Raw genomic sequence first — 19,796 nt, 5'->3', positions numbered from 1 at the left:
ACTCCTTTTCCAGCAACAAGCAGGCTCTTCCATTTAACCCAGTGTATCATACAAATCATTTTCTATGTAAAAAGGGTTGCGAAGCACCACTTTTTTGTACACTTAAAAAATAAATAAAAGGAGAAAACATACTGAAATAGCTCTTGTTTAGTGGATGCTTTTTTTTCATCAGGAATCAACTGTAGCTTCCCAGGGTCCCTGTCTTTTCTGAGGGCTCTCTTCATTGATGCTTGCATTCCCTCTGGCTTTGGATGAGGAAGGATCTGGTACTCAGTGAATGGAAAGCAGAAGTGTTCCTAATCCTGGCAAGGGCCAGGCAGTATCTTTCTTGTTCCTCTCCAGACTTTGCTCACACACAATTGGATATGGAATTTCAAATCTGCCCCATCTCCACAAATAGTTTAGCTCACAGATTTCCCTCCTCTTCCTTTAAAAACAAACAAGGTTTTCACTGTACAGCCTTAAAGTAATTTCACTGTTACACTTTTCAAGTAATAGTCTGTTTGGGAAATAACTGGATCAGCCATATGTTAGAGCAGTTTCACACGTTTGCAGCTTGCTTTCTGAGTCTCTCCCAAAGTAGCCAGGCGTTTTGATACATGCTGCCTCAAGAGCAGAGGCATGCCTCTTAGCTTGCAGGGGGGACAGCAGTGGCTAGATTGTCATAATGCTTTTGGCTTCTGGAGTCACTGAATTCAGAGTGCCATGTCCTGATTACCTAGAATGCCAAGGATGGAGACATACTTGATAAATAATAATAAAGTTGAATTTAGTTATTTTTGTTCAGGCAGTATAAAGACAAGGAAGAAGAACACCAGAGTGGTTTTTTCTCTGCTTTAACAAANCGACTTATTTATTTATTTATTTATTTATTTATTTATTTGTCCTGCTCAGGAATCTAAGAGGTCTGCAGGAGTAGACAAATCTGTACTTAGAACTTTAAATGTTTGAGATGATGGCATGATGAGGAGAGAGCAGCTCAGAGCAGATTTTTTAATGTTTATTTGCTTTTGAGAGAGAGAGAGACAGCGTGCACACAAGCAGGAGGAGGGGCAGAGAGAGGGAGAGAGAGAATCTCAAGCAGGCACCGAGCTGTCAGTGTAGAGCCCGATGCGGGGCTTTATCGCATGAACCATGACATCATGACCTTAGTGAAAATCAAGAGTTGGACACTTAACCAACTCAGCCCCCTGGGCGCCCCAACGAACAGATATTTTTGAGAGCTGTATCTCTTTTATTGATCTCCAAATCCAAGTGAGATAGGGAAAGGAGAGCTCTGATTGCTCTGGGACTGATTTTTTTCAAATTAATTAATTCAGTTTTATAAAAGCTAAAAAAATGTATACATTAAGCCAGACGTTTGCTTCCTGAAAAGCTGGCTGTGCTTGAGGACTGACCTTACAGAATATCGAATAGGAGAGTTTAGATCTGAGCCCAGTGCTGAGTGCTCCTTAGTTGTCTGCTCTGACCACTTGATCCCTCATAGCTGGTTCTGGAGTTGAGGAGTTGATGCAGTGGATTTAAGCCACTTCTCTAAAGATTTAATGGACTGAGAGGTCCATAGTTTAGGAAAGCGATTGGTCCATTTTGCAAGACTCCTGAATAAGGTTTCTCAACCTTGGCAGTATAAGCATTTTGGGCCAGGTAACCTGGGACTAACTTTTAAGAGATAAATCTTGCAGGTCTTAGAATCTACGTGGATTTAGAGTCTTTCTTTGTGGACATTAGCATTCAAGTGATCAGCTGTAGGGCAAGACAGTTTTTGAGTTCACTGCAAAAAATAGACCTCCAAAAAGGCAATTTTTTCCCTTCAATGCCTGTGTCCTCTTCCTTTCTTCTTTCTCAGAGCCTGCTCTCAGGAAAGGATCTGATAAGCTCTTTAACTCTGAAACATAAATGAATAAAGTCTCTCAGAGGTCAGAGCAGTATGAGCACTGTGTTGGTATTTGGTTAAATGAGTTAGATATAATGATACTGCTCCCAGGGATCCTAGCCTTTTAGTCAGGAAGAAAAAGTTTTATACTAAACAAAGGAAGTTTGAGCTGCTCAGTTTGGGAGCATCAGTAGGCAGATGGAAAAGTATTTTTAGAGGGATGGGCATCTTTCTCAGTGCCTCTGATATCACACATATTGGAGACAGCCTACTCCATTTACTTCTTTGACTGCCCTGCGTAAGACACAGATTAAAGATTTTGTGATCTGAAAGATGGACAGTGGGTCTCACATAGACATCTCTGGTCTGAAAGCCAAATATTCTTCCGAAGACCAGTCCATGTTGGACGAAATCAGTGTGCTTTCTGTTGTATTCTTCATAAATTTCTGACTTCAAATAAGCAAGTTTTGGGAAAGATGCAGAGTGACAGGTTAGCATTTACTTGGTGTCAGCGGTTACTAAACTCACACATTGAAAAGGAGAGCTGGACCAAAGTCCTGATTGTTTTTTTTTTAAGGTCCTTTAAGGAAAGACAATTTAGTGGAGTTCTAATTATTTCATTATGTTACTTGTGATTCTTTGAAGATCTTGAAAGTGGGCTGTTTTGGGTCTGCAGGATGGGTGGGCCAGTTCGCTGTTCCCTCAGGCTGCAAGCAGTTTCTTTTTCACGATTTAAAGGCTTCACAGGCACAGAGCCCCTCTCCCATTTCCCTGCTGTAAGTCTGTAATTCCTCTTTTCTTCCACAGGTGGGCAGCATGTTCATAGCAGATGCCCATGAGAAAATCTCAGTACAGTAAGTGGCTGCTGACATTCTTGTGCGGTGACTTGAACTTTAGTGTGGGCTTTCTGGCTGGGTCGGAGTGTGAAACGTTTCCTCTTGCTAATCTTTTATGGGTTCAAACTTTTATGGTGATTTATCAAATGTTTCTTGGGTTATAAACAATAATGGACCCTTAGAAACCACTACTTTGGCCATGTCTGTTGAGCCCTAAGAAGCTGAAAAATGGTTCCCAGCTGTCTCTGGAATGAAATGAAAGGGGGTTGGGTGTCTGAGCCAGTTAAGGACTTAACTGGATTGAGGTAGAAAAATGAGAGGGAAAATAGGGAATGGAGTGAATAAGAACTAGGCCTAAGGAATTAAAATTAAAGCCCTGACTCCTTGCCTCTATACCCTTTACATAAAACCAACAAGGAAATAAAGGGAACATTAGAAACTCAAAGGGATCGATAATGGGGAGCTTGGGTGAAACTGTATCTTATTGGTCATAGTGTTTTAACTCTTCCACTCTAAGAGCCTCTCCAGTTTGTTCTTTTTTTTTCTTCTTTTCTTTAGAACCAATGAGGCCATCCTTCTGGCACTTTATGAAGCTGTTCATTTAAATCGCAACTTCATCACAGTGTTAGCCCAGGTTGGTTATATTAAAAACTCCAATCCTTCTCCTCCCTGAATTTCATACAGATTCACTCCATTGAAAAGCCTTACTGGCTGTGCCCGGTTAACCCCTGCTTTGTATTGGGAAGTGGTAGTAACAAAGAGTTGCATCAGTTGCCTTTGTGTCAGGCTGTCCTCAACTATGTATGTTTCCATCTGGGGCTCACGTGGGCCTGATAACATGCAAAGTTAATGGTTTTGACCAGTCTTCTAACTCATTTGACCAGTTTACTGATTCTGTTAACCCAGACAAGTTGAGATTATTTCATTTTGCTCATGGGCAATCCCTTGGTATTATCTGCCCATATGGATTTTTATGTCTGGCTTTCTGCTTCTGTGGAATTACAACTAGAGAGAAAAGAGGCCAAGCCACTTGTCTTATTATTTCACCAATTTCCAGAGAAGAAAAGTAAAAATTATCCTATCTAGCATAAGTCTAGCTGTTAGGAGAAAAAATGGCCTACACATATTAAAAGCAGGAAGTCACAGAATGCTGAGTGCTGGGTCACTTCCTAGCTTAGGATGTCTTCTGTAGTTGGTAGAGAGGGACTAAAATAGGCCAGGAGCTCAAGTGCTGGCCATGAAAGCTGTCTTTAAAAATTGATAAAGTGTTTGTATCTTAAAGTCAGAGTGTTTAAAATATGTATGTAGGTTTCTTTTAAAAGAACATTTGTTTCTGTTTATGCTTTTGTCTCAAAGGGCAGATGTATTTGGATGGAATCACTGATTGAGTTTTAACAACAACAACAACAAAAAATGAGGCCATGCTTAAAAAGTAATGTGCTGGTTTAGGCTCTGCCTGTGAGGACACTTATTTATCAAGACTGAGAACATGAGAGATTTTATCCACTATTCTTATTATGTTTGTCTGCTCTTTGGTTTCTGTAACTGATGTTAAAGGAGGGATGAGGAAGGTGAAAGGCTGGAAAAGCTGTTGCGGAGGAGAAGGGAATAGCCGCCACTCAGCTTAATTCTCAAGAGCTAATGTGACAGAGGTGGCTAAGGAAGGTCAGGAACAGAGGAGTCATCTGTTTGGGTCCCAGTGTGGGTGTCTCCCCCATGTCTCTGCTTCTACACTGTACACTCTTGTTGGTTGTGGAACAGGGAGGCTGCCGTCTGCTAGCTGTTTCTATAGCACCTCTTATCCACTTGCCTCACCTGCACTTATTCATCAACTGTGTGATCAACAGTCTATAGATGTGTTTTAGGTTGATCTGATGAGAGGAGTCCTTTCCCAGGTTAGGATTGTAGATGCCTTTTTTGGTAGAATAACCTCATGTATTTGTTTACCCCAGTTTTTTATTTGCATGGTTCTGCAGAGAAACTTATATAATGGGAACTTAGTTGCTTAAAGAAAACTAGCCCACAGAGCTTCTTACTAGAATTTAGCAAGCATCAACAGGAATCACGCTCTCATGGGAGCTCAGAGCAGAAGCGGTCCCTCTTCAGTGAGCATTCCATCTAATGACGAGGCCAGGAATACCAGAAAGACTGTTGTGGGGAGGATACTCAGAACTAGGTTATGACTTTTCTTACTTGCCTCTGTTCTCTTTTAGAGTCATCCAGAAATGGGCTTGGTGACAACCCCTGTCAGTCCTGCTCCAACAACTCCAGTCACACCACTTGGAACCACGCCGCCCTCCTCTGATGGTAAACCCACCACCTCTTGTTTTCTTGATTAAAAAGATCTTGACTCTTTCAGGGTGAGCGTAGCTGTGTTGAACAAAGAACACGGTTGTTAATTCTTTCATTTAAGAAAGTGTCTGAGTTGATGTCCTTTAGGACTTCTGGAGCTCCAGTGGAAATTTTGGAAAAGACAGGCAAGTGCTTTTCTCTGCGTTAGAAGCCACATAACTCCATCTTGTCCTCAGGGAATGGTTGTGGAATCATGGAGTGCTAGATCTGAAAGGGACCTCTGTGGTCAGCGATGTCTGTCTTGCCAAACTCTCAGGATACTTGTGAGGCTCTGATGAGGTACTTTATGAAAATCTCTCTGAAATAAATGTCTCGCTTTACCATTGGTAAAATGAGGGAATTGAGGCCAGAGAAATAAGTGGTTCACCTAATGTTAGTGAGAGTTGAGACTAAGATCCAGGATAGGGGTCAGGGCAGGGAACCATGTCTGTTTTGTTCACTATTGTCTATCCATTGTAGTGCCTGGCATGGTCACTGCTTAGTAAATATTAGTTGAGTACATGCATGAGAAAGTGAACCTAGGATTTTACTCACTGATATGTGTCTGCCGGCACTCCCAGTGGGAAAACATCAAGCTTTGAGTGTATTATAATTGGACTTTGGTGGGTATTTAAGACTTCTACCCCTAAAACACACACACACACACACACACACACGCACGCACACAAATTTCCACTTTATAAATTTTATGGTTGGAACTTGAGAAAAAGGTAACAGGAAAGGAGTTGTGAATTTTGCCCAATAAACTTTGTTGTCACCTGAGTGTGTTTGATAGAGTACATTAACCTAAAAATAATCTTTGTTAATACTTGATGTTTTACCTAAAATGTATACTGAATTTTGGGTAAAAAAATATAGGAAATCTAACTTTGATCCTTTCTCTGTGCCTCTCTGCTGTCTGTATGTGTAATGACCTTGTTTGATCTTCCTCCTTGAAATACAGCACCTGTGGCAGTAGCATTTCGAGGTAGTAAAAGTGGTGTTGGTAGAAGCGTGCCAGGAAGGTGCCATTGATACTCAGGTCTGTGGTAGCAAACTGGATCTGTTTAGAACTGAAAGCCAAATTCCAAAATATCTTAATGAGAAGGAGCAAGTAGTAAGAATTGCCTACTTGTCTTTGCTTTTTTAGATCACTGAATAATCCAATGGAAATACTGTTCTTTCTCTTTAAGGATGAAGCCTGCCTGGTTACCATGGATATCAAAAGCCATATATATATGTATATATATCCATATATCTGAGTTCCATGTGATGTTGGAGTTTGGATGCTTCAGAGAACTGCCTTTCAAACTGTTCATTGTGAACACTCCCACCCACACACTTGATTATGCAATGGCAGGATTTGTGCTTACTTACCTACAACCAGTTGAGCTTTTATTTTTTCTAGTGGGAAGATGGAGTCAGCCCACTTTTAAATGACTGCCTCCCTGTCAGAGGCTGCTGGGAAGAATTATGAAGCCAAAGATCAAGAAATAACTCTTCCTTAAGAAGGGGATTTTAATTTATGAGGGATTTTTTTCTATCCCTTCTAATTTGTTCTTTTTCCTTTCTCCTAACTCATTTCCTTTCTATGGGGATCCTAAGCATTATAACCTTGTTTCCAGGTTTTTTTGTCTTTAATTATGTATAGCGGTGCTCAGTGGCCCAGTTACATTTAAAGGTATGTCACTGGAGCCATTATTTTTAAAAGCCAGGAGTTTAGATGTAACATTTGTTCCCAGCTCAGACTTGACATTTGACAACTCAGCCTTGGCATGAGAGGACTTTCTGGTAAACTAAAAATACATATACTTCTATATTTCTACGTATTATGTAAGACAGTTTTCCAGTTACTGCTGTGTGTGAGTGGGGAAAAAAGTCCCACTTACCAGTTAGATTCCTCTTTGAATTGGACAAAGGAATGATTATGGGCTCTGAGCCTCAAAATAGGCTTGTAGTTTGAAATGTTAGTCTCAGGTCATTAACCCATAACATGAATTAAGACCTTTTAGTATTTCAACATAAAAACATATTTGTCTTTTGTTAGTTTTGGGAGGCTGAACTTTGGGAAAACAGCCAAGGATTGGGCATGCAAATTTCTTCTCAATAAGGCTTTCTGTTGTGCTTGTTGTGTGTTATGGAACGATTATATGCAAATGTTTCCCATTGTTAATAAATGTTCTCAGCATACATTATAATAACTCCAGAGGGATCCATTATAGTTATGAATACATATTATGAGTAATATCCCAAACTCAGCTGAGTCTTCACAGGTAAAAATGAGGCAGAAAGCTATAGATTTTCTAGCTTGTCTGAGCCATCATGAGCCTCCTTTTGCTTTTATATTATGTCTTAGTGAAAAAAGTTAACAAGTGTCCAAGTCTAATTTAAAGTCTTAGAAACTTGAAAAATCTACATTAAGACTATTCTAGGGCTACCTGACTGGCTCAGCTGATAGAGCATGAGACTCTTGATCTCAGGGTTGTGAGTTCAAGCCCCACATTAGGTGTGGAGCATACTTTAAAAAAGAAAACAAAAAGTTAGAATGACTATTCTTTGTGGATTAGCCCTGGTTTGGTCCCTCATTATTCATTAGAACTGTGGCTCAAAGAGTGGGGACAAAGGATAATTTCTCTTGGAAATAGTAAGCAGCTGGGTATATAAAACTCAGTTTCCAGGCTATCCCAGTCAAGTGTCCACCTGTTTTCAGTGTGGTATTCTTTTTCAGGTTCCACGAGAGGCGGGGGAGGGTAGGGCGGGGGAAGGGATTAAGTAATAGAATTTGGATGTAGTTCTGTCTTAACTTTTTTCCCTACCATTTTAGGTATTTCTAGCCTAAAGGCTTATTCTCAAAACTGAGCAAGATTTCTCCTTATTAGGAATGAATTGTCATTTATTTTAAGCAGGAGACTCATCAAAGCAAGGCTCATTTATATTCAATACAGATCTTTCCCTTAGGTACAAATCAGAGTGCCTTTAAGAAGGGCTCTGAACACTTTTGGGTTATGTGAGGCTAAAAGCAGAATCCAAAGACCCTTGGTGGGAGAAAAGCACTGTTCCCAGAGACCTGCCTCCTAGATTACAGGAAGGGGATTGGCCTTAATCTTGGGAGTGGGAAGGGCTCTAGAGGCCTAGGAACAGTAGCTAAGGATTTTATGCTAAGCACTTGGTCCTCCCTCTTTTGTGGAAAAAGTTTATTTTGTGATTTCTTTGCCTACTGGCAAATTGGCTATGTAAGTAGAAGTGTTAGATGCAGTATGTTATAGGCTAAGTGCATTTCATCTGTTCTATTCCAGTTATAAGTTCTGTGGAACTCCCACTGGATGCAGACGTACAGACCAGTAATCTACTGATAACCTTCTTAAAGTACAGCTCGATTGTCATGCAGGACACCAAAGGTAAGGCAGGCTACTTTGGGGGCTCAGGAAGCAGGAGCTGTGGCAGGCAGCTACTTAGCTAGAATCAAGGAGCAGCATTAATACTTTGAAACTTTGACAGGATGAACCATTGGGGCCTTCTGTATAGGGTGATGGTCCTGATTACTGGAAAACAGTGATTTCTCACTGCCAGATGGCAATTAGGTGGTGTTGGGAAAACCTGGAGCTGGAGGGGGAGTACTTCAAAAATAGAACAGGAAAGAAAATTGGTCTCNCATAGTATTCCCTTGTGAGGACAAGAACTAGAAGCATCAGCTTGTGGTGAGAATTCGTGGACTGTTGTACCGAGTATAGTAGGAAGAGGTGAGATTGAGAAGACAGTTTCCCTTAATACTTAAAGCAGAAGTGTCCTTACCCATCTAGAGATGTAGAGTGGAAGCAGGAGGGGAGTGGTTGTTGGAAAAGTTTGAGTTTGTTGTCTCTGGTCTCCTGCTCTTCCTCTGTTACATCTATAGTCTTTTAACTGGTAGTAGGGAAGGGGCGTAGTTGGGCTAGTGTGAGAAGGGATTGGGAGGAAACCCAGAAGACTCTATCCAGTATGTATCTCAGGCCGGTGGGAGTGGCAGAGATGGTTTTGGGCCTCTGAGACTCAGCAGGTGAGATCTGGCAGGCCAGGATAACAAGACTCTTGTGTATTTATGTTTCCTGAGGCCCTGGGTTCTCCTTTGTTGAGGGGGATAACCTCTTCCTTTCTCTAGAAATGTCATAGCAACCACAGAAGAGACTGTATAGATGTGACCCTGCAAATGAACTTGTAGCTTTGCTTGCTGTATAACAGTGAATTGAGGCCCGGGGAACTTACTTTTGGCTCTAATGATTTTGTAAACCTCTTTGTCCTGGTCACTTTTGTCATGAAATGGAAGGCAAAATTGAGGGCAGATTAATTGTAGCATGGGTGGTCTCAGACTGTCTCTCTGAATTCAGGCTGGGATTGGTCTTTGCCAACAGGCAGCCTGAATATGACAAGGGGCAATGTTAGGTATGATGGAGAATTAACGTCAAACATGGCTCCTGTGAGACTGAGGGAGTGGGGAGCGGAGGAAGAAATACGGCTTTCGCATTGGCTCAACTCTTGCTATCTGCTAATCCCCTGACCTTCTGTATGCCCTCACTGATAGGATCTCATTGTGATTTTAGGAGCAATGGAAGCAACTTTTTCTTGGCTCTGCTCTGTCCCCCTGCCCAGATATTAGGTCTTTTTTTTATATAATTATTTGATACTTACAAAAAGATATTTCTAGTATGTATGAATATTAAATTATTAGGCTTATAGTAAGCATAATAAATAGCACAAGTCATGAAACATAATAATAAAACAAACATATATAAACCTACCGCTCACCCTGAAGAAATCAGACTTTTGAAGCTACCTGTGTGTCCTCTACCCAGTTGTTCCTCTCCTCTCCATTCTCCAGGATTTTATCATTCCCTTGATTCAGCTCTGCTTTCAAAGCCTTTTTCTCTTGAGGTTCTCCTAATTTGGGGTGTTGTCACCTTAAAGGAGTTAAAGGATTAACCTTTAAAATAGACATTAGATGGGGTGTGCCTGGGTGGCTCAGTCTGTTCAGCATCCAACTCTTGATTTCCGCTCAGGTCATGATACCAGGGTTGTGGGATAGAGCCCCACCTTGGGGTCTGCACAGGGCACAGAGCCGGCTTAAGATTCTCTCTCTCCCTCTGCCCCTCCTCATCTCCCTCTACCCCCAACTACCTTCCTTTGCCTCTCCCCTGGTCGTGTATGTGTGCTCTTGCTCTCTTTCTGTCTAAAATAAAAGTAAATAGACATGAAGAAAAATATTAAAAATATGTATGTATATCTAAAATGTATATGTGCATATACATATAAATATATATATGTATATATATATATATATATATATTTATGCATAGACTTTAAAGTTCATTCACCAGAATTTTACCAGTTAGGATATCTGGGTGGGAGTGATTAAACTTCGTTTTTATTGTCCTTTTTTTGTGCTTTTCTGAGTTAAAAAAGTTTATGATGAAATATGCCTTATTTTTGTATTCAGAAACACTTTTTTTTCTTTTTTAAGTGGAGAGATAGCTGCAGGCTTTTTCACAGGAGTTGCTTATCAGCTTTTGGGGAAAGGGAGGATAGTGCCAGAGAAATTACAGATAGGTAGGAGTCTCTGGAATCTAGTTTTGCATAGGTGGAGGCATTTCTCTTCTCTCTGCCTAGGAGCTCTGATGTAAGGTCTGGGGAATGTCAGGTAAGTATTATCATTACTCTATTTACACTGTCTAGGAGAAGAGATGAATGTATTTCTGGACCACAACCCCCATTTTGTCTTCTAATTGTCAGGTTTTTGTTGATTTTATCTTTGAGGAAGTAGCAGATTAATGTCAGGGTGAGTTCTATTAGCTCATTTCTGTAGCACTGTAATCTGTTAATAGATCACCTCTTGGAATGGATTTCAGTCTGGGTCCTGTTAAAGCTAATGTGAAACATCATAAACCATTTGTCCATTTTGGATATGCTGGCATGAACCCTCTTTTTGCCTCCGTTTCACACCCTCACCCGCAAAGATCCTGGAAAGTAAATATGCTCTCATGGTTCGGGTAATTGGCAGTGATGGAGTAGCTCTTTCTTGGTCATTTGTGTGGGCCTGGAGCCCTGCTGCTGAGGCTACCTTCTTTTTTCATAACTAGAATGTGGGTCCTGGGAGACCAGGTACCTTTGTTTAGTTCAGTGCTATATCTGTAATGCCTAGCACGGTGCCTGCCACATAGTAGGTACTAGGTAAATATTTGTAGAATGAATAACTTTGGCAGGAAGGAAAGAAAAATGATGAAGTGTTCACAGATTTCCTGGTCATAAATAGTGTGCGCAGTACAAGGAAAGGCATGGGCTGGACCCTGGTCTTCAATTAATTTGTTTCTGATTCCACTGCCAGTTTGATATGAACAGTTATAAAACCCTTCCAAGATTTTGTGGGAGGCGGGTATAGATGGTGGTGTTTCTAGCTCATAGATGGGGGTTGGGGGTGGGAAGGGACCTGGCTGTTCAGAAGCAAAAGGTTGATATGGAAGCAAAGGGCATGGCCCTAATTTGGGCCATGACAGTAGGAACCATTATATTAAGTACATGGCTTTTAGGAAGGTGGCTAGTTGTCTGTCAGACTGCCAGAATATTTTGGAAATAAAATCTGAGGGAATTCATTTGCCTAGTAGAAAAGCAAGAATTACTCAAGTAGAACTTTGATTTTCATTCAGGAATTTTGTGAAGAGGGGGAAGGTAGAAATGTTCATTTTGATGATACATATCTTTATTCTGTAGAGAAACATGGTTTGGATGATATGGAGAGAAGGGTTTATTTTTTCTTTACAGATGAGCACCGACTTCACAGTGGCAAACTCTGTTTGATTATACTTACGTGTATTGCAGAGGTAGGTGCCACCAGCCTTCTGATAGTAGCCCATCTCTTACAGAGTGCTATCTTTTTTCTGCCCTTCTCCTCTTGTTCCTGACTTTTAGGATCCTAAAGCTTGGGAGAGAAAATCTTTCCTTTTTGTCTGTCTGTCTCCTCCCACTAGAATGTAAGCTCTGAGGAGCGCCTGGGTTGCTTAGTTGGTTAAGCCTCTAACTCTTGGTTTTGGCTCAGGTCATGATCTCACGTTTCTTGAGTTTGAGCTCCATGTCAGGTTCTGTATTGGCTATGCAGAGCCTGCTTGGGATCCTCTCTCTCTCCCTCTCTTTCTGCCACTTCTCTGCTCCTGCTCTTTGTCTCTCTCTCTCTCACTCACTCAAAATAAATAAAGTTAAAAAAAATAGAATGTAAGCTCTGATAGCGAGTAGTTTGTCTCCACCAGTGTATTCTCAATATTCTCAGTGTCTAGCATGTAATAGAGGCTCAATTAGTATTTACTGGACTAATTAATAATGAATTGTGTTATGATAACTGCTATAATTTCAGACTGGAAGATGTGAACTCTTAAGAGTTTTTTTTTTTTTAGGGACGCCTGGGTGGCTCGGTCAGTTAAGCGTCCGACTTCGGCTCAGGTCATGATCTCACGGTTTGTGAGTTCAAGTTCAAGTCACGTGTCAGGCTCTGTGCTGACAGCTCAGAGCCTGGAGCCTTCTTTGGATTCTGTGTCTGCCCCCTCTCTCTGCCCCTCCCATGCTCATACTCTGTCTCTCAATAATAAATGAACATTAAAAAAATTTATTTAAAAAAGGTTTAATAATTTTTTTAATGCTTCTTCATTTTTGAGAGAGAGAGAGAAAGAGAGAACGAGTGGGGGAGGGGCAGAGAGAGAGAAGGAGATGCAAAAACCGAAGCAGGCTCCAGGCTCTAAGCTGTCAGCACAGAGCCCCATGTGGGGCTCAACTCATGAACCATGCTATCATGACCTGAGCCGAAGTTGGATGCTTAACTGACTGACCACCCAGGTGCCCCCTTAAAAAAATTTTTTTTAAATGTTTATTTGCTTTTGAGAGAGAGAGAGAGAGCACATGAGCGAGTACGAGCGGAGGAGGAGCAGAGAGAGGAGGAGCGCGAGCTCTTAAGAGTTTTAAGTAAGAGACTTACGCCTCTGTAGAAAAAATAATAATGCCCCTTGAAAGCTATCCATGTTGGGTTTTTTGCATTTAGCAAAATGAAAAGAGGAGCCCAGGGCATCTGGGTGGCTCAGTTGGTTAAGTGTTTGACTCTTGATTTCGGCTCAAGTCTTGATCTCGTGATTTGTGAGTTTGAGCCCCATGTCTGGCTCTGAACTGACAATGAGGAGCCTGCTTGGGATTCTCTCTCTCTCAAAATAAAAAACTTAAAAAAAATTTTTTTTTAATGTTTTATTTATTTCTGAGAGAGAGAGAGAGAGAGAGATAGTGTGAGCAGGGGAAGGTCAGAGAGAAAGAGAGATGCAGAATCTGAAGTAGGCTCCAGGCTCTGAGCTAGCTGTCAGCACAGAGCCTNATTAAAAAAAAAAAAAAATCCAGTTTCTTGGGGGAAGTGGTGTAGAGAAAACCCAAAGAGGGGAATTGGAATCTGAGTAAAGTTGGGCTGATTGCAGTTTGGTGAAGAACAAGAACCCAACTTTAAAAATAAGAGGTGCTTTATAAGGAGGCTCTTTTAGTTGGATTAATTAGGCCTGAATTCACCCTGAATCTTGGTGGCAACACAGGTGTAAAAAGAAAACCACAGGGTCCAAGTAGTGTCACTTATGCTGATCCCTGGTTATGGGCAGAACTTGAGTCAATTTAGAGCTAAATTTTCTCTTCAACTTCCCCCTTTACTGTTCCTTATTTTAATCTTTTCTCTCAAGAAACATAGTAAAGGTGGTCCATATGGATTAAAGATTCCGATCAGTTTTTCCCTTTTAGTATTCTCTGTGAAAAGATGACCTATTTTCACCAGGTTATGGGTTGCTGGTTATAGAAGAGCTGCTTATTATTATTATTATTTTAGGTTTTATTTCTTTAAGTAATCTTGAGGCACCTGGGTAGCTTAGTCAATTGAGCGTGTCTGACTCTTGATTTTGGCTCAGGTCATGATCCCAGGGTCTTGGGATTGAGCTCTGAGTTGGGCTCCATGCTGAGTGTGGAGCCTGCTTAAGATTCTCTCTCTCTCTTTCTCTCTCTCTCTCTTCCTCTACCCCTTTCCCTGTCTTACACTCTTTCTCTCTCGATCTCTCCATCCAACATGAGGCTGGAACTCATGACCCAAGATCAAGAGTCTCATGCTCTTCTGACGGAGCCAGCCAGGTGCTCCTAGAAGAGATATTTATTAGCAGTGGACTGCTTGTGATTGCTTTTCCAAAATCTTTCTATCTTTAAAGGAATTGTTTTTCACAAATTGTAACAGTGCTTAGTAATTGGAGTCTGTAAGCATGTCACATCTTCAGAAACAGTGTTGGGAAAGGACCAAGGGATGTTTATTACTGATCCATGGGTGAGAAGTTTTTGATTTTCCATCAGTCTTCAGCAAAGCCAGAGATAGATGGGGTCTTCCCTGCTGCCACGCTGCCTGCATAGCAGTATTTTCCTGTTGTGCCAAGCCCATTCCCGGGGGAGTACAGACCTTTCTTCTTAATTGTGGCTCCTCATGTGGAGTCTGCACATGTATCTTCCAGCCCTGATGAAAACCTTCAAGCTGTCACAAACAGAGCAGGCTCCTTGGGCAGATGGGAAGGAAGAGAGAATAAGAAAACAGATTCCTCTCAGCATTTGCCTCAAGTCCCTGTGCCTTAATTTTTATTGTTTGTAATTTGCTGAGAGATTTTTGACCAGTTAGAGACACGCTGTGGAATTATATCTAAGTAAAATCTCCTGGCTTAAGTTGGGTTTGACATTAAGACTCTAGGCTCATCCCATTAGCTCGTCAACTGGTCCTTCAAAGTAGTAGTTCTTGAAGTCCAAGGATTTGTAGCAAGTGTGATAGATTATAAACTGAGTTTCGTAAGTATAGCTCTCATTCCTTACTTTTTCTCTTTATTTCTATTTTTAAGGATCAGTATGCCAATGCATTTTTGCATGATGACAATATGAACTTTCGAGTAAACTTACATAGAATGGTAGGTGTGATTTTGTTTCTTGTTTCTTCTTAGAGGAAATTTTTGGTGTGTTGGCAGCATTGGGGAGGATGAAATTGATCCTACTTAGAACAAATGTGGGTGGAATGTTGTACTAAAGGACTTTTGCTTAACTGCTGTTCAACAGGCCCATGCCTGTTGTTGGATTTTTTTTTTTTTTTGCATGTTATGGAGCTCTTTCTTACTCAGGAGAGGATGAAAAGATCCACGACCATATTCTCATGGCATAATATTAGAATGTTATCAGTATCAGTAACTTAGATTTCAACAAGGAGATGGGCCTAAGCTTTTCATTTGCAAAATATCGTATGACCTTTGATTGGTTAAGAACACATGCTACTTTATTTATCTGAGAGGTGGGGGAAATTGAATTTGGAAAATCAGGGAATTTCTTAAAACTTGGAGGTATGTTTAAAAATATCATGTTGAGTTTATATTTGAAACTTAACTTTTGTTTTTTGCCATTGCTACTCTTGCCTCTACATAGTTACCTGCTTCTCTTTTTTTTCTTTATTATTTTATCAAAGAAAAATACCAGTATATCTCTTTTTGTTGTTAGTAATGTCACTTGTATAGATAAAATCAAAGTAAAAACAACAGCTTTCCCATTGTAGTATATAGGCTCTAGTGCCCTGTGGAGCTGTTGCCTTGCTGTAAATTGTGTTTTTGTCACAGGCCTGCAATGATAACTGAGAAGCATTTACAAGTCCTCCATGCCCCACCCAACCCCCAAAACTAGAAAAAGAAAGGTAGCATCTCTGTAGTAGTAATTTTATTTGCATGATGAACATGGTGATGAGCCATTGGATGTCAGTTCAGGGGTCCACTAATTTCATTTCTTTTTTGTGTGCAGCCTATGAGACACAGGAAGAAGGCAGCGGACAAGAACCTTCCCTGCCGTCCCTTAGTATGTGCAGTCCTGGGTGAGTCTCCTCAAAATTGGCATTTTCCTGAGCCAGTGACAGATTTTCACATTAAGAGGAGAGATAGATCCTGGTTGATGTGCTTCTTCCTCAGAGAAGTTACTAATTATGTTTCTTCTCTGGTCTAAGAAACCATGTTTATTGTTCAGTTTGGTAAAACAACTCTGGTGAATAGAATGCTCAATTAAAGGGTTTTCTCGTTCAAAGAAAAAGATCTTTCTGGGGAGACAAATGGGTAAGTCTAAGGCTGATACATGATTTAAATTTGTAAAATGTCTTCTTCCTGATCAAGATTTCCAAGTCTTCACTCTCTTCTTGGTTCATATTGATGTGTCAGCTGTCCAGGAGGCTTGGGGTTCAAGGTTCAGACAGAATCTTCCTCTGAGTAAATTAAGCTGAGATAGGCTGACAGAGCTGACAGTAGGGGGTTGTATCATAGAGAATTTTCTCTGCCCAGAATTCTGCATTTTCTTCAGGGGAATGATCTGAACTCTTAATCCCATTTCGCTTGGATATTCAGCCCTCGTTCCTAAATCTACCTGATTTTAGAAACAGTAATTAAGACTATATAATAAGCCTCCATTGAACCAAAGCCCCACAGACCATTTCAGTCAATATCTGTCAAACTGAGCGTGATCGTGAGATGAGATAGACTGACATAACTTTAAAGTGGAGTCTCTAGTTATACAGATGTGATTCGTAATTTCTTCTCTACTTTCCTCATTGCTCGGTTCTCAGAATATGATTTCCCTCTGGCATTTTGCATTAGTGCCATAGTACAAAATATCTGTGCAGTGAAATCTCTTGTGTACATGAATTTATTGGCAGGTCAAAGTATCCTTCTGGAAGTAGGAGAGTGAGCTAATTGTTACTTTACAAGTGGCAGGTAGTGCAAGTGTTGTAAAAAGGGCCTAATATAAAATAAATTTCAGTGCATGTGAATAAAGATGTGGCTAGTAGTCGCCATTCAGCAGGAGTGCAAGGTATACTCAGGTTTTTTTCCCAACTCAAAGTCATGGAATGCATTTCATTCTGATTCATCTAATTGTTCTCCTTTTCCCATTCAGACCTGATGGTAGAGTTTATTGTAACACACATGATGAAGGAGTTTCCTATGGATCTGTATGTGTAAGTACCATGGTTAGCTTAATGTACAAATCTATTTTATAGAATTGAGTGATAGGCAATTTATAGTCACAACATTTCTATATATACTTTGCTTCAGGAAAAACACATTTGTGTGTGAAGTGTCAGGGAGCATTTTATGGCCTGGATTTATACATCTTTCCAGAAGGGGGAAGCTGTACAAACTACAGTTTGGATTCTGCACATATCTTCATTGTCACTTTAAGTGCACTGCGTGGAGAACAGGGCCTATACACTGAAGTACTGATCATGGGTGGCTGCTATAATCTGAAGATACAAAATCCCAGCAGGCCAATTAGCCATCCCCAAGCTTTGGCATCGAAGTAATCAGCAGTAGTTAGGACGTAGGGAAAGGCCAGAGAGAGAGAGAGCGCTTCTTAGCCTATATTCTCCTAAGCAGCGTAATCAGAACCACGTTGGCTAGGTATATTATGTGTGTAGTGTCCTGGCTGGGAGATTCCTGCCTTCTGAGATCAGATTGTTTATCCGAGTTCTTTACAACCAACACAACTAGAGGCAACTGAAAATCATCCTATTTTAATAAAGTTTAAGCCTTTGCTGTTTCTGCATTCTTCTTATTGTTAGTGCCGGAGAATAGCTGTACCACATTAGTGTGATCCCAAATATGTATTACCTTTTTTCCTTAAAAAGCATCTAGATTGAGGGGTGCCCAGGTGGCTCAGTCAGTTAAGCGTCTGACTTCGGCTCAGCTCTGATCTCGCAATTCCTGAGTATGAGCCCTGCATTGGGCTCTGTGCTGACAGCTCAGAGCCTGGACCCTGCTTTGGATTCTGTGTCTCCCTTTTCTCTCTGCCCTGCCTCTCCCTTGCTAGTGCTCTTTCTCTCTCAAAAAATAAATAAACATTTTAAAAAAAGCATCTAAATTGAGTCTGACAACAGAATCAGTACATACATTTTTTTCAGGAGAAGAGTAGTTTAGTGAGCAGCAAGGTCAGTGTACCTCACTCCAATGCCAGGCCTGGGATCTAGGGGAGGAATAAAGGATTTTACTCTGAATAGAGTTGACCTCTAGATTTTTAGACTATAGGTCATGTCATATAGTTCCTAGGTCTGAAATAATGATGCAAATTTTATGTTTAGGTTAAGTAGGTTGCAGTTTGCATTTTTCTGTTTGTATTTTCTTTTGGTGTTTAGAAGTAAGCCTGATTCGGGGTGCCTGGGTGGCTCAGTTGGTTGAGCGTCCGACTTCTGCTCAGCTCATGATCTCACAGTTCATGGGTTCGATCTCCACATCGGGCTCTATGCTGACAGCTAGCTCAGAACCTGGAGCCTGTCTTCGGATTCTGTATCTCCCTCTCTCTCTGACCCTCCCCTGCTCACGCTGTCTCTCTCTCTCTCTAAAAAATAAAACATTAAAAAAAAAAAAGCTTGATACTTTAATTGAAAGGCCATGAAAGCTGCTGCTTCTTTTTGTTTTTTCCTTTTATAACGATGAGTAGATTAGTTTTTGGCTTGTTTTAGGCTTGTATCTCTGAATCTCCCTACCTTAGGGATCAGATTTAGTATACCACAGACTTTATTTGTAGCATGGTTATCTTATGTTCTAGTTTTAGGATATGGTATTTACTTTGTAGTTTATTGTTATAGTTGCCGTTTTCTCATTTTCCAAGTAAGGAAACTTAGACTCCGGAAATGGAGTACTTTGCCCAGGGTTATTATGTTAGTAAGCATCGCTGCCCGTTCCTGAAGCCAGCTTTTCTTATTGTAAATTCTAGGCTGTTGCTATCCCTTCTCTGGTGTATTAGTTACATGTTGCTGGGTGCAAATGACTCCAAACCTAGTGGTTTAAAACAAATATTTGTTGGGACGCCTGGATGGCTCAGTTGGTTAAGCATCTGACTTTGGCTCAGGTCATGACCTCTTGGTCCATGAGTTCAAGCCCCATGTCGAACTCTGTGCTGACAGCCTGGAGCCTGCTTCAGATTCAGATTCTGTGTCTCCCTCTCTCTGCCCCTCCCATACTCACACCTCTGTCTCTTTCTTTCTCTCTCAAAAGTAAATAAACATTAAAAAAAATTTAAAAAATATTTGTTATCTCAATATCTGTGGCTCAGGAATCCAGGAGCTGCTTAGCTGGGTACTTTTATACGGTTTCTCAAAAGACTGCAAAGTATTAGCTGGGCCTGTAGGCATCCGAGACTCTAATGGGGCTTGAGAATTTGCTTTTAAGCTTACTTACATGGTTGTTGGAAAACCTCAGTTCCTTGCCATGTGGCCCTCTCGATAGGGTTGCTTGCCTCCCGCAACACTAGTAATCCAAGAGAGAAGGGAGAGGCAGTCTAGGAAGGAAACCATATTGTCTTTTATAACCTAATCTCAAATGATCTACCGTCTCTGTTGGTCACATATTACAGCGTGGGAAGGGGGTACATAAAGATAAGAATATGCCAGGAGGTGGGGACCACTGGGGGCCATCTTGCATGGCGACTACCACAGTCACACACCCAGTAAGTTACATTACCATGATTCAGACTCCAGCCTCTCAGACCCCAGAGGCCTGTACTCTTTAACTACTACTGTGATAAGTGACAAAGGAAAGATTTGCACAGGGTGACTAATGCTGACTGGGGCATCAGAGAAGATAACAGAGAAGGTTGCATTTGACCTGAGTCATGAAGAAACAGTGGGAGTTTTCTATGTGGAGGAGGGGGGGTGGGGGTGGGGTGGGGGGGGGGGGGGG

The 19,796-nt window shown here is 41.0% G+C and overlaps 1 protein-coding gene across 1 annotated transcript in view; it reads left to right on the top strand.

The window, feature by feature from the left end:
• Nucleotides 1-19,796, top strand: part of ARMH3 (armadillo like helical domain containing 3) — a 170,625-nt gene that overhangs the window by 30,830 nt on the left and 119,999 nt on the right. The window contains exons 11-19 of the mRNA XM_077748423.1: nt 788-843; nt 2,676-2,727; nt 3,268-3,343; nt 4,923-5,016; nt 8,337-8,438; nt 11,827-11,885; nt 14,943-15,008; nt 15,880-15,949; nt 17,017-17,077. Coding sequence (XP_077604549.1) covers nt 788-843; nt 2,676-2,727; nt 3,268-3,343; nt 4,923-5,016; nt 8,337-8,438; nt 11,827-11,885; nt 14,943-15,008; nt 15,880-15,949; nt 17,017-17,077 — 636 coding nt within the window. The remainder of the gene's footprint in view (nt 1-787; nt 844-2,675; nt 2,728-3,267; nt 3,344-4,922; nt 5,017-8,336; nt 8,439-11,826; nt 11,886-14,942; nt 15,009-15,879; nt 15,950-17,016; nt 17,078-19,796) is intronic.

The sequence above is a fragment of the Crocuta crocuta genome, unplaced genomic scaffold (assembly GCF_008692635.1).
Source record: "Crocuta crocuta isolate KB4526 unplaced genomic scaffold, BGI_CrCroc_1.0 scaffold619, whole genome shotgun sequence".
In the NCBI taxonomy this organism is placed as follows: Eukaryota; Metazoa; Chordata; class Mammalia; order Carnivora; family Hyaenidae; genus Crocuta; species Crocuta crocuta.
This window is presented reverse-complemented; position numbering and strand designations above follow the sequence as displayed.